Source organism: Electrona antarctica (assembly GCF_951216825.1).
Source record: "Electrona antarctica genome assembly, chromosome: 21".
NCBI classification, from domain to species: domain Eukaryota; kingdom Metazoa; phylum Chordata; class Actinopteri; order Myctophiformes; family Myctophidae; genus Electrona; species Electrona antarctica.
The window spans coordinates 3,443,375-3,458,641 of record NC_136802.1 but is presented as its reverse complement, the minus strand read 5'-3'; the positions used below and the strand labels follow the sequence as shown (position 1 = coordinate 3,458,641).

General features: G+C 45.3%; 1 protein-coding gene across 1 annotated transcript in view; it reads left to right on the top strand.

The window, feature by feature from the left end:
* The first annotated feature begins 1,304 nt into the window (after positions 1-1,304).
* LOC306914528 (SLIT-ROBO Rho GTPase-activating protein 3-like) overlaps positions 1,305-15,267 on the top strand; it is a 153,766-nt gene continuing 139,803 nt past the window's right edge. Inside the window, exon 1 of the mRNA XM_079491598.1 lies at positions 1,305-1,454. Coding sequence (XP_079347724.1) covers positions 1,382-1,454 — 73 coding nt within the window. The 5' untranslated portion in view covers positions 1,305-1,381. The remainder of the gene's footprint in view (positions 1,455-15,267) is intronic.

The window sequence follows — 15,267 nt, the reverse complement described above, 5'->3', positions numbered from 1 at the left end:
TACACCAATGGCAGTGGTGAGATGATGCAACATTGAAGTTTACAAATAGTAACCCATTTCACGGGTCACGGGTCGGGCAGACATCCCTAGCGGTGAGGGCCATGCAGGGTCAAAGCTCCAGCTCACAAAACTGCCTACAAATAGCCAATCTACAAGCTCACAACACGTCGCGTCGTGACCTTTTGTGAGCTTGTAGATTGGCTATTTTCGGCCGGGGGAAAAAAAAACACCTTACTGTACGTTTAAATGTTTGAATGTTATGCAGGCCCTTTACTTCTATTTTTATATTGTGGTATTTGAAGGCATAGAATGTAACTTTGTCCTGTGTTTACATCTAACATCACAAAACAAATAGCAATATATACCCACCGTTTCCCTCTCTCAATTAGCTGCACTAACACACTGCCCTATAATGCCGTTTTGATGTTTTCATTGTTTCGTTTTGGTACTATTAAAGCCCCAAAACATCTCTCTGTCTACCAAAACAATCAAACACCAATGTAGCCTATTCATCTATTATAATGAAAATGTATTTATTGTTTTCAGCAAAGTTACACATGATGCCTTTAATTCACATTCTTATACTTGACTGATGATGTTGGGATCTGTCAGCAGCTAGCAGCATATCAACAACTCACTGTGGGAGAGAGAGCATAGCATAAGAGAGAGAGAGAGAGAGAGAGAGAGATGGGGAGGAGCTCAGTCGCTCTCTCTCTGCACTCTGCAGCAGCATTGAACTTGCAGAGAGAGAGAGGGAGAGAGAGAGAGAGAGAGAGAACCAGTATGGTGGAAAACAACGCAATGTGTGCACCGCGCCGCCGCAGCTGAACAGAGACAGACACCCGTTTGCTTTGCGATTCCAATCCAAAGCCATGCCACAATGATCCGCGGTGGGTCGTTCACAACAACAACAACAGACTCCCATACAGCCACAGCAGGGCGGCGGGATTGGATCATGCACACTTTTTCTGTGCGTGAACAACACTGAACACAACACAGCGAACAGCGAACGCAGCTAGCCTTCTGGAAGCAGCCAGGCTTCGGTCACTGATCATCGGAGCCCAGGATAACCTCCAGACAGGCAGGCAGACAGCTGTGGTAGTATTGGAATAACCCGACAGACAGCAGCCTTTGTCCATGGATGCAATCTCTCTCTCTCACTGACTGACTGACTGACTGAAGTTCTTCTGGCACGCACGGTACGCACGCACAGCGCGCACGTCGATCTATTTGATCCTCCTGCATCAATACGTATCTCTTCTGTTGGTGACTGGTTGGAGGAGCAGAGAGAGAGAGAGAGAGAGAGAGAGAGAGAGGCGGTGGTGTGTGTGTGGGATCAGTCGCTCGGTCCAGTAGGCTACTGACTGTCCAGCAGAACAACATGTCATCATCATCTCAGGCGAAGATCAAGAAGGACAAAGAGATTATCGCCGAATATGAGACTCAAGTTAAAGGTTTGTGTGTGTGTGTGTGTGTGTGTGTGTGTGTGTGTGTGTGTGTGTGTGTGTGTGTGTGTGTGTGTGTGTGTGTGTGTGTGTGTGTGTGTGTGTGTGTGTGTGTGTGTGTGTGTGTGTGTGTGTGTGTGTGTGTGTGTGTGTGTGTGTGTGTGTGTGTGGGGTTTTCAACCAGTGGTCCTGAGGAGGGGGTTCCAGGTGGTCCCCAATTTGCATGCAGCTAAATGATGGAGAGACGAGAGTTGCTAACCAAATGGACCCTTGTTGTTATTATAGATCTTTAACTCTTGAGAGCGTAACATGAAACCAAAGGGACCCGTACGGGTTAAATTATTGTTAAACATCTGCGTTACTTAATCTTTCCAAAAGTCTACACAATTAGACAATGTAGAAGAATTGTTTGCCTGTTATCTCTCCTAATGGTTTAGTTGTTTGGTTCTGAGAGGCTAAATGTCATCAAATGGTGGTTCCCTGTGGCTCAAATGCAGAATAAATAAATAATGGACCTTGAGGTGAATTAAATAAAGCAGTGCTCTTCCAGGTCTAAGAGGCTACTGTAGTACACTATGTCTAGGAGGCTACTGTAGTACAGTACCGTCATCACATTGCTATGTGTGTGTCGGGGCTCGTCTGTCAGGCTGTACTATTATTGCGTAACTTTCTGTCATTGCAAGAAGGCGTGCGTGGTCGGGTGGGATTTAGACATTTAGCAACGCCTACTGTAGTAGCCACTAGCCAGCATAGATATAGATACTTCAATGTTTGTGTCCATATTGCGGAAATTAATTTTGTGCCATTTTAGCAGTCATCAGGATACAAAAATATCACACCCGGGTGAAATGAGGGGTGCTCTTTATCATACAGGGCAGGGGCCCTGCAATCCAGAGCCCGGGGCAGAGGCCTTTTTGTGCTGGTTCTGGACAACCGTGGGTCCGCCCGACTCTACACCGAGCATTGCACCCCCTGTGGTGACGTGGAACGCGTGTGTCGAATTTGAAGTCGGTGGGGCGAACGCTTCCCGAGTTACGTGGATTACACAGACAGACAGACAGACAGACAGACAGACAGACAGACAGACAGACAGACAGTGACTTGGTGCATAAACAGAAGATAAGGGACCTTGATTTGATCGCTGAAAAAACCAGCGATCTAGAGGGAGAAGTTGAGGTTGAAAATGGGCGACGTGTAGGAGTGTAACGATACATGTCAACAGTGATACGATACGTATCACGATACATGGTTGACAATATGATACATGGACCATATTGGTTCATTATGGCGATACGATACGATTCAATGATTTGAAATTGATACAGTAACTATTTAAAATACATTGACATTATTTTAAACTACAGTTTTTATCTTCTAAATATTTCTAAATACCACGCACAATTTTTTTTTATTGATACAATCGATTATTTACTTTGCAAAACGATACGATACATAGTCAATGTTGCTGTTTTAATTTCGATAATCGATATATACTTCGATTCATTCATTTTTCGCAGAAGAGACAGCATGTGATTTCCTGGATGCTAAATGTTCACACAGTGGAGACTCAGAGGAGACACAGTGGAGACTCAGAGGAGTCACAGTGGAGACTCAGAGGAGACACAGTGGAGACTCAGAGGAGACACAGTGGAGACTCAGAGGAGACACAGTGGAGACTCAGAGGAGACACAGTGGAGACTCAGAGGAGACACAGCGGAGACTCAGAGGAGACACAGCGGAGACTCAGAGGAGACACAGCGGAGACTCAGAGGAGACACAGCGGAGACTCAGAGGAGACACAGCGGAGACTCAGAGGAGACACAGTGGAGACTCAGAGGAGACACAGCGGAGACTCAGAGGAGAAGGTCACAGTCAGAGACTCAGAGGAGTCACAGTGGAGACTCAGAGGAGAAGGTCACAGTCAGAGCAGTGGAGACTCAGAGGAGTCAGAGCAGAGACTCAGAGGAGAAGGTCACAGTCAGAGCAGTGGAGACTCAGAGGAGACACAGTGGAGACTCAGAGGAGAAGGTCACAGTCAGAGCAGAGACTCAGAGGAGAAGGTCACAGTCAGAGCAGAGCCGTCCATCCATACATAATGCATGTGGTCACTAGTATGAATTATGAACCATGAAAGCATTTCACTGTTGTCTGTCTGTCTGTCTGTCTGTCTGTAGAACATGGGTTCCCAAAGTGGGGTCCGGGGACCCCTGGGGGTACCTGAGGTACCTGAACCAAATGGACCCTTATGGGTCTGTAACTCAGAGTGTACAAATGGAACCAAATGGACCCTAATGGGTCCATTTGGTTCCATTTGTACACTCTAAGAGTTAAATTAACAGTGGTTTTACAATATAAATTGGGGCACCAGAGATATAAATGCCATTAAATCGGGGGTCCGTAGCCTAATGCGCGTGAAACTGGGGGGTCCATGAAATGAATATGTTTCGGAATCACTGCTAGAGCCGTAAGAATCCTCCCTTATCGGGGGTCACTGGCATGTTTTCAAATGGGGGGTCCGTGGCCTAATAAATGTTGATTTATTAGGCCATATAATGCACTTTAATACAGTACCAATAGAAAAGTACTCAAACCTTTCAAAAAAAGGTTCTTTTCTTTTTTAATAGCCGATCTGTGATTGTGATTGATTGATTGGTTGGTGAATAGTGTGATCGTTTGTAATAGTGTCCAAACATACTCCACAGTCCCAACAGAAGCAGTAGTAGTGAGGAACTGGGGCACACGGCGCCGCCATTGGTCCTCGTAGACTTTGCATTGCGCCTCAATTTCCCAGAAGCCAGTGTCTTTTTTTCGGTCACGTGATCCAAACGTGTGACGTATCCTACTGTGTCCGACGGAAACCGTGTATCTCTTGAAAGTGATTAAAAAGAGTGTACAGGCTTTAGTTTAGACATACTATTGGTCCGACTGTCATTAGACTGACAACCTAAACCTCAAACCGTAACCTAACCATAACCTACCTCAAACCCTATTGGTCCGACTGTCATTAGACTGACAACCTAAACCTCAAACCGTAACCTAACCATAACCTACCTCAAACCCTATTGGTCCGACTGTCATTGGACCGACATCCTACCTCAAACCATAACCTAACCATAACCTACCTCAAACCCTATTGGTCCGACTGTCATTAGACTGACAACCTAAACCTCAAACCATAACCTAACCATAACCTACCTCAAACCCTATTGGTCCGACTGTCATTGGGCTGACAACCTAAACCTCAAACCATAACCTAACCATAACCTACCTCAAACCCTATTGGTCCGACTGTCATTAGACTGACAACCTAAACCTCAAACCATAACCTAACCATAACCTACCTCAAACCCTATTGGTCCGACTGTCATTGGGCTGACAACCTAAACCTCAAACCATAACCTAACCATAACCTACCTCAAACCCTATTGGTCCGACTGTCATTAGACTGACAACCTAAACCTCAAACCATAACCTAACCATAACCTACCTCAAACCCTATTGGTCCGACTGTCATTGGGCTGACAACCTAAACCTCAAACCATAACCTAACCATAACCTACCTCAAACCCTATTGGTCCGACTGTCATTAGACTGACAACCTAAACCTCAAACCATAACCTAACCATAACCTACCTCAAACCCTATTGGTCCGACTTTCATTGGACTGACAACCTAAACCTCAAACCATAACCTAACCATAACCTACCTCAAACCCTATTGGTCCGACTGTCATTGGGCTGACAACCTAAACCTCAAACCATAACCTAACCATAACCTACCTCAAACCCTATTGGTCCGACTGTCATTAGACTGACAACCTAAACCTCAAACCATAACCTAACCATAACCTACCTCAAACCCTATTGGTCCGACTTTCATTGGACTGACAACCTAAACCTCAAACCATAACCTAACCATAACCTACCTCAAACCCTATTGGTCCGACTTTCATTGGACTGACAACCTAAACCTCAAACCATAACCTAACCATAACCTACCTCAAACCCTATTGGTCCGACAGTCATTAGACCGACAACCTAAACCTCAAACCGTAACCTAACCATAACCTACCTCAAACCCTATTGGTCCGACTGTCATTGTACCGACAACCTAAACCTCAAACCGTAACCTAACCATAACCTACCTCAAACCCTATTGGTCCGACTGTCATTGGACCGACAACCTAAACCTCAAACCGTAACCTAACCATAACCTACCTCAAACCATAACCTAACCATAATCACGAGCACTCATGTTTGACCGCATGTCCGACAGTTGTTTCGTTGGTGTGTCTAATCTGCGTGTGCATCCCAAAAAAAACAGCGAATTAAACAATGCAAACAAAAGTGGGGAATGTCGTGATCCGCAGGGAATGTGTTAATGTGTAATTTAATTAATCAATCTCATTTTGAGACTAGCATGGTGAGTAAACAGATGTTTCTGCCGGGAGATCCTGTCATGCAAAGTGTATTCATATTTTTATCGCCAATGCAGAGTTCCTAATATTACAACAGACTTTCTGCTGGGTCACATGGGTTATGGAACTATAGATTCTGAAATATAATTAGGATGTATTTTCAATATTATTTGTTCTTTGGTAAATGCCGTGCACTGGCTGTACAATCTAGTATTTCTGATTATTGAAGTTATAAATCCAGAGCAAACTCTCTAGTCTAGTACAAAGCCATGGAACTAAATCACATGCATTATAGAGACTATAGAACCCAGAGGGATGTTAGGTACACTAACTGTATATCAGGCTATTCTCAACACTTTGCATTTTAAGGATCATCCCACTCCCCAGTTGGATATGCATATTAAACCACAGAGCCCCGTTTAAAAAGTGTGCGTGTAAAGTTCATGAATTCAGGCATTGGCGTTGTTGCCATTCATGTCTTCCAGAGGGGAAACAGGCATGTCGTTATAAGGGCCCTCCGTCCACTCCGTCAATGTTCAACCTCATCTTTTGTGTAATGGCTCTTCTGGGCTGATGCTCAATTCATTATTATGGCACACCTTCTTGTCTAACTCAACTCTGGGTTGTGCCTCGAAACTAGCAGATCTACACACTCTCAGTGCGTCATGCTGCGACGCGTTGAGAGCTTGTAGATCTGCTATTTTCAAGGCACAAACCCGGCCTGCACTCTTTAGCTGCTGGAGATGTGGTGTTTGTCAAACATTTCTAAACAAATTCTTTCATCGTAAAATGCTGCGTTTCAAATTCAGAAAAAGGCATTTCTCCTGAATGCTGCCTTCGGGTATGGCATGGAAAAGGAAAAGGGGGCATTAGCATGTCTTTCACCATGTAGTAAATGCTGCATTCGTGGTCTGGAGAGGGCAGTTGTTTTACAGACCATAGTAAATGCTGCATTCGTGGTCTGGAGAGGGCAGTTGTTTTACACACCATAGTAAATGCTGCATTCGTGGTCTGGAGAGGGCAGTTGTTTTACAGACGGGTAAAAGGGCATCGGCTGAAGCCCCCTTGGATGTCTGTCTGTGTGTGTACGTGCCTCCCTGGAGTAGACCAAGTATTATACGAAGATCAGGTTGAAGATGGCCGAAGGCCTCCTTTAGCAGTGTTACTATGCTGCATAAGAGTTGTGAATGGAATGGTGAGCAGGAGCAGCATTCTGCACCCAGAGATAGGTGTGGCTTACTCATAAGTCACCCCCCCCCCCCCCCCCCCCCCCCCACATGCCCCCCCCCCCACCCCTTCCCATACACACGCCTCAGGGCATGACCGGACTAATATCACTGCATAGATATTGCTATTTTGTTTTTGTTGCACTGGTAGTTAGTTTCCAAGCGACTTTTTGTTAAACCTTTAAACACATTCACTGCTTTTGACATGATAGATCTATGCCAATTCAGCGGTTGAGCGCCAACATGTTACCGTAAGCAAGATGGCCGCCCGCGCGCATCCACACATTGTAAACATCTTTACAAATGCCTTTATCTGGGATTGCTTTCCTGCCCGTCTCGTCAAAATTAGCTTTGGATGGAGTTATGTCCTTTGTCACCTGTACCACTCGTTATTGGACATAACTAGAGCGGTGCCGGGCTGTGGAGCACTGAGTCGGTAATGATGGAAGTTGGAGATCCATGCCTCACCCAGGCTATGCCTTACCCGTTGTACCAGTTCCACCTATCTGTCTGTGTCCCTTTTATGCCCATATATGGAGATTTCTGTATCTGTCTCTCTGTGTCCCTTTATTCCTATAGAGTTCTGGCATGCCCAAATATGGAGTGTTGTGATGTCAGAACAGGCCAGCTCCACTGTATATGGACCCTGGGCAGTGTTCCCTGACCAGAGCCCTGTATATGGACCCTGGGCAGTGTTCCCTGACCAGAGCCCTGTATATGGACCCTGGGCAGTGTTCCCTGACCAGAGCCCTGTATATGGACCCTGGGCAGTGTTCCCTGACCAGAGCCCTGTATATGGACCCTGGGCAGTGTTCCCTGTCCAGAGCCCTGTATATGGACCCTGGGCAGTGTTCCCTGACCAGAGCCCTGTATATGGACCCTGGGCAGTGTTCCCTGTCCAGAGCCCTGTATATGGACCCTGGGCAGTGTTCCCTGACCAGAGCCCTGTATATGGACCCTGGGCAGTGTTCCCTGACCAGAGCCCTGTATATGGACCCTGGGCAGTGTTCCCTGACCAGAGCCCTGTATATGGACCCTGGGCAGTGTTCCCTGTCCAGAGCCCTGTATATGGACCCTGGGCAGTGTTCCCTGACCAGAGCCCTGTATATGGACCCTGGGCAGTGTTCCCTGACCAGAGCCCTGTATATGGACCCTGGGCAGTGTTCCCTGTCCAGAGCCCTGTATATGGACCCTGGGCAGTGTTCCCTGTCCAGAGCCCTGTATATATTATGGTAAGAAAAGGGTTGATCTGGAATTCTCCTGTAACACTGCAGTTCTTCTGTCACATGTATGTCCTCTCCTCTCTGTGTGAAGCCCATAGCATGTTGTATATGATTAATATAGAGATGTCCTCTCCTCTCTGTGAAGCCCATAGCATGTTGTATATGATTAATATAGAGATGTCCTCTCCTCTCTGTGTGAAGCCCATAGCATGTTGTATATGATTAATATAGAGATGTCCTCTCCTCTCTGTGAAGCCCATAGCATGTTGTATATGATTAATATAGAGATGTCCTCTCCTCTCTGTGTGAAGCCCATAGCATGTTGTATATGATTAATATAGAGATGTCCTCTCCTCTCTGTGTGAGGCCCATAGCATGTTGTATATGATTAATATAGAGATGTCCTCTCCTCTCTGTGTGAAGCCCATAGCATGTTGTATATGATTAATATAGAGATGTCCTCTCCTCTCTGTGTGAGGCCCATAGCATGTTGTATATGATTAATATAGAGATGTCCTCTCCTCTCTGTGTGAGGCCCATAGCATGTTGTATATGATTAATATAGAGATGTCCTCTCCTCTCTGTGTGAGGCCGATAGCATGTTGTATAGGATTAATATAGAGATGTCCTCTCCTCTCTGTGTGAGGCCGATAGCATGTTGTATATGATTAATATAGAGATGTCCTCTCCTCTCTGTGTGAGGCCGATAGCATGTTGTATATGATTAATATAGAGATGTCCTCTCCTCTCTCTGTGTGAGGCCCATAGCATGTTGTATATGATTAATATAGAGATGTCCTCTCCTCTCCGATGCGTCGTGTGAAGCCGATAGAATGTTGTATATGATTAATATAGAGATGTCCTCTCCTCCGATGCGTCGTGTGAAGCCCATAGCATGTTGTATATGATTAATATAGAGATGTCCTCTCCTCTCTGTGTGAAGCCCATAGCATGTTGTATATGATTAATATAGAGATGTCCTCTCCTCTCTGTGTGAAGCCGATAGCATGTTGTATATGATTAATATAGAGATGTCCTCTCCTCTCTGTGTGAAGCCGATAGCATGTTGTATATGATTAATATAGAGATGTCCTCTCCTCTCTGTGTGAAGCCCATAGCATGTTGTATATGATTAATATAGAGATGTCCTCTCCTCTCTGTGTGAGGCCGATAGCATGTTGTATATGATTAATATAGAGATGTCCTCTCCTCTCCGATGCGTCGTGTGAAGCCCATAGCATGTTGTATATGATTAATATAGAGATGTCCTCTCCTCTCCTCTCTGTGTGAGGCCCATAGCATGTTGTATATGATTAATATAGAGATGTCCTCTCCTCTCTGTGTGAAGCCGATAGCATGTTGTATATGATTAATATAGAGATGTCCTCTCCTCTGTGTGAAGCCCATAGCATGTTGTATATGATTAATATAGAGATGTCCTCTCCTCTCTGTGTGAGGCCGATAGCATGTTGTATATGATTAATATAGAGATGTCCTCTCCTCTCTGTGTGAGGCCGATAGCATGTTGTATATGATTAATATAGAGATGTCCTCCTCTCTGTGTGAGGCCCATAGCATGTTGTATATGATTAATATAGAGATGTCCTCTCCTCTCTGTGTGAAGCCGATAGCATGTTGTATATGATTAATATAGAGATGTCCTCTCCTCTCTGTGTGAGGCCGATAGCATGTTGTATATGATTAATATAGAGATGTCCTCTCCTCTCTGTGTGAAGCCCATAGCATGTTGTATATGATTAATATAGAGATGTCCTCTCCTCTCTGTGTGAGGCCCATAGCATGTTGTATATGATTAATATAGAGATGTCCTCTCCTCTCTGTGTGAGGCCCATAGCATGTTGTATATGATTAATATAGAGATGTCCTCTCCTCTCTGTGTGAGGCCGATAGCATGTTGTATATGATTAATATAGAGATGTCCTCCTCTCTGTGTGAGGCCCATAGCATGTTGTATATGATTAATATAGAGATGTCCTCTCCTCTCTGTGTGAAGCCGATAGCATGTTGTATATGATTAATATAGAGATGTCCTCTCCTCTCTGTGTGAGGCCGATAGCATGTTGTATATGATTAATATAGAGATGTCCTCTCCTCTCTGTGTGAAGCCCATAGCATGTTGTATATGATTAATATAGAGATGTCCTCTCCTCTCTGTGTGAAGCCCATAGCATGTTGTATATGATTAATATAGAGATGTCCTCTCCTCTCTCTGTGTGAGGCCCATAGCATGTTGTATATGATTAATTCATAGAGAGCGTATGAATATTCACACGTATGAACATGGGACGTGTCATGTGACACCGGTGTTGTTTTTGTCGACTAAAACTAAGATGAAAAACGTTCGTCGACTACCTTTTTTCACCGAGGAAGACTAAATGTATTGACAATTAATTACGTCAGTTTTCAACAGATAAAAACTAGACTAAAATGTTAGGAAGGGACTAGTGGATAAGAGATCCAGTATAAGTCATTTTACACTTGGTTGCATGCTGAAAATAGCAGATCTACAAGCTCACAACGCGTCGCAGTGTGACGCGTTGTGAGCTCGTAGATCTGCTATTTTCAGCAAGGCCCGCCAAAATACATGTTAGTCGACTAAAAGCTCATACTGGATTTTTGGTGGTGAGGTGACCACCGAACTACAACATGACGTCACGAGCCACGGTGAAGAGCAAACCACCGCCACCGCTCCAGCCCTTCTCTCTGTTTTTACTCACCACCGCTCAACGTTATTTCAGCTCCGGTGTTCAGCTGACTAAAACTAAATAAACTATATTCAAAAGACTATAAAATCTAAATTTGCTTCCAAAAACAACACAGTGTGACACGCCACTACACGTTGCACAGGCGCCGTGGTAACTCCAATGACGTTATCCGCTCTTTGTGCCGTATATGGTGGTTTGGTTCGTTGTCAAAAGCCAACTGTTGTCCCTATAGAATAAATCATTCATGGGCTTAACCTGATTAAGCACTTATTAAACCCCCCACAGGCTAATGCTTTGTTGGCCGGCGGGGTCCCCCAGGGGTCTGTACTCGGGCCCCCTTCTTTATTCTTCCCTTACCGAGTCCAAATGTCTGTGCTAAAAACAGCTCATTGCAGATCGGTAACCGTTCTCTCCCAGATGGCTCTGACTATAGTTAAGTAACCTTTATAATGCCTAAAATAGAAAGCAAAGAAAAGGACCATTACTTGCACCAAAAATGACAGACATACCATTCGAATACTGGTCAAACGTTGATCAAATTGTCAAATAATTTAAATAGACTATCCACAAGCTATTGTGATCTCGTAGATCGGCTATTTTCACAAGTCAAACTAAATTGAATGTCTCAACTCCTAGCTCCTAACTCCTTGCTCCTACATTGAATTCAAATCAATTGTTTGTCAGGGTGGTCCCCAGGGACCCAGGGGGGGTCCCCAGTTCACATAGGATTATTTTGGGGTGTCAAATTGTCAATCATGGCCCAAAAAGGTTGAGAAGCACTGTTGCAGATCAGCTAGCCTATATTTTCTCAAGAGTGTTGGCCTGTTGTGACACGCCAAGACTAGGGATGGATGGCAGCCAGAAAGGGTTGATGTGGTTTGAGGACAGGCTGAATTAAATTAGAAACTATGATTTCTAGGAATGTCCCGATCACGTTTTCTTTTTGTGCCCCTGATCCCATTTTTGTCTCCACCAGGCCGAAGGCCGAAGGCATGGGGAGAGAGTATGTTTTGCACTCCGTCCGTGTGTCCGTCCTTCCTTCCGTCCTTCCGTCCGTCTGTGAACAGCTAATCTCCGGCACCGTTAACCCGGTCGATGCCAAACTTTGCACACACACTCCCTGGATGCCAACGATGAACCTCTGCCCCACATTTTCCAGAACGGCCTGTTATAGCGCCACCATGAGGCAGCTTTTCACATTTTCTACCTAAAACTACACCGATCTGCGTGAAAACGTTGCATGCACACTCCCTAGAGGCCAAGGACAAACCTTTTACCTGCCTTTTCCGCATCTGCCTTTTATAGCGCCACCAGGAGGCCGACTTTTGTAAAACACTTTTTTTGATATTACTCCTCCAGATTCTGTCCAAAAATCTCACAAATCGTTACACAGTATCTCTATGGTCATGTGCTCAAGTCGGATCTGTCCGATATTTCATATTCCATCCTAATTGGCTATAATTGGCTTTCACAGTTTGCAAGATTGCCCCGTTTTGAACAAAAGCCTCAAATCATGAACACAGCATGCAATTTACGTGAAATCTTTCACACATTTTCTTACTAGGCTGAGGAATATATCCCACCCTTTTCACATTGGCCTGTTATAGCGCCACCAACAGGTTGATTTTTGCAAAACACCTTTTTGGAACAAAATGCCTCAAATCATCCAATTGCCATCAAAGGCAAACATGTTTATATTACTCCTAAACATTTTGCCAAACATCTCACACAGTCCTATCCTCCTGGTGGAGACCTGTGCCCAGTCCTATCCTCCTGGTGGAGACCTGTGCCCAGTCCTATCCTCCTGGTGGAGACCTGTGCCCAGAAGGGCACTTCTTCTAGTTAGTATCTGTTTCCCGATCTGATATTTATATTTTAACCCATTTTGGGGCGGGAACACCTTTTTGGTGTTTTAAGCATTATGTTATACTTTAGCTATTCAAAAATAGCAGATCTACAAGCTCATCTACGAGCTTGTAGGTCTGCTATTTTTGAAAAATTGTGAAAATGTGGCACAAATCTTTGAATATATATTCTTTCACGGCGAACGTTTTTAACTCAAATCTTTGCTTCTGAGGGGGTCCTGGAATAACATATTTTCAGATGTGGGTCGGCGGCCAATTACATATATTTGTGGGGGTCCTTGACATGAAAAAGTTGAGAACCACTGATATAGAAACATAGGGGTTTACAGAAAACTGTCAGGATTTAGAAGATATTTGTAGAAGATCTACAAGCTCATAGTGCGGCACTCGGTGCCGCGCTATGAGCTTGTATATCTGCTATTTTTATATTAATAGCTAAAGTTATATTAGTTATATTTTAATAGCTAAAGTATATGTGTTTAGAACACCAAAGGGGTTCCCGCCCTGAATGTTAACCCATTAAGGGCGGGAACTCAATGTTTTTGAGTTGTCCATCGTAAACAATAGGCAGGTTACAGTAGGCTAGTCTCTACTGTATAGCTCAGGGCCGCGTCTAAGAGCTACTAGGACGGAAGGAATTGGATGTGAGCCAACTGGGGTCTTTACATTCTGCTCCAGTTGTTGCATTAACCGACGCTATCATCATGGAGACCGTTCACTCAAAGCTGGCGTTTACATCTAAGAGGGTTAACTCAAGACAGGCCTGTCACGACACACCAATCGCCTGATCGCAACCGCTTGAGATAATCCCAAATCATTGTCACATCCATCCATCTATACATCCATCCATCCATCCATCCATCCATCCATCCATCCGTAAAAAATCAAATGTGACCCACTGTCAATGTGGGCCTGTCATTGGATTATTGATTTTTTTTCATCTCATGTGAAAGCAGGGAATCATAGCTTCAAATCGATATATTGGTTGTTCAGCTTGACCCACCAGTTTTGGAGATATGGCAGACTCTCTGGTTGGTGTCTTGCATGCTTTCCTCCGCCATCGGTATGTGTGTGTGTGTGAATGGGAGACTATAGTAGCACAGGGTGGGTTGAGAGGAGAGAGAGAGACTATAGTAGCACAGGGTGGGTTGAGAGGAGAGAGAGAGACTATAGTAGCACAGGGTGGGTTGAGAGGAGAGAGAGAGACTATAGGGGCTCAGGGTGGGTTGAGAGGAGAGAGAGAGACTATAGTAGCACAGGGTGGGTTGAGAGGAGAGAGAGAGACTATAGTAGCACAGGGTGGGTTGAGAGGAGAGAGAGAGACTATAGTAGCACAGGGTGGGTTGAGAGGAGAGAGAGAGACTATAGGGGCACAGGGTGGGTTGAGAGGAGAGAGAGAGACTATAGTAGCACAGGGTGGGTTGAGAGGAGAGAGAGAGACTATAGGGGCACAGGGTGGGTTGAGAGGAGAGAGAGAGACTATAGGGGCACAGGGTGGGTTGAGAGGAGAGAGAGAGACTATAGTAGCACAGGGTGGGTTGAGAGGAGAGAGAGAGACTATAGGGGCACAGGGTGGGTTGAGAGGAGAGAGAGAGACTATAGGGGCACAGGGTGGGTTGAGAGGAGAGAGAGAGACTATAGTAGCACAGGGTGGGTTGAGAGGAGAGAGAGAGACTATAGTAGCACAGGGTGGGTTGAGAGGAGAGAGAGAGACTATAGTAGCACAGGGTGGGTTGAGAGGAGAGAGAGAGACTATAGTAGCACAGGGTGGGTTGAGAGGAGAGAGAGAGACTATAGTAGCACAGGGTGGGTTGAGAGGAGAGAGAGAGACTATAGGGGCACAGGGTGGGTTGAGAGGAGAGAGAGAGACTATAGTAGCACAGGGTGGGTTGAGAGGAGAGAGAGAGACTATAGGGGCACAGGGTGGGTTGAGAGGAGAGAGAGAGACTATAGTAGCACAGGGTGGGTTGAGAGGAGAGAGAGAGACTATAGTAGCACAGGGTGGGTTGAGAGGAGAGAGAGAGACTATAGTAGCACAGGGTGGGTTGAGAGGAGAGAGAGAGACTATAGTAGCACAGGGTGGGTTGAGAGGAGAGAGAGAGACTATAGTAGCACAGGGTGGGTTGAGAGGAGAGAGAGAGAGACTATAGGGGCACAGGGTGGGTTGAGAGGAGAGAGAGAGACTATAGGGGCACAGGGTGGGTTGAGAGGAGAGAGAGAGCCTATAGTAGCACAGGGTGGGTTGAGAGGAGAGAGAGAGACTATAGTAGCACAGGGTGGGTTGAGAGGAGAGAGGGAGACTATAGTAGCACAGGGTGGGTTGAGAGGAGAGAGAGAGACTATAGTAGCACAGGGTGGGTTGAGA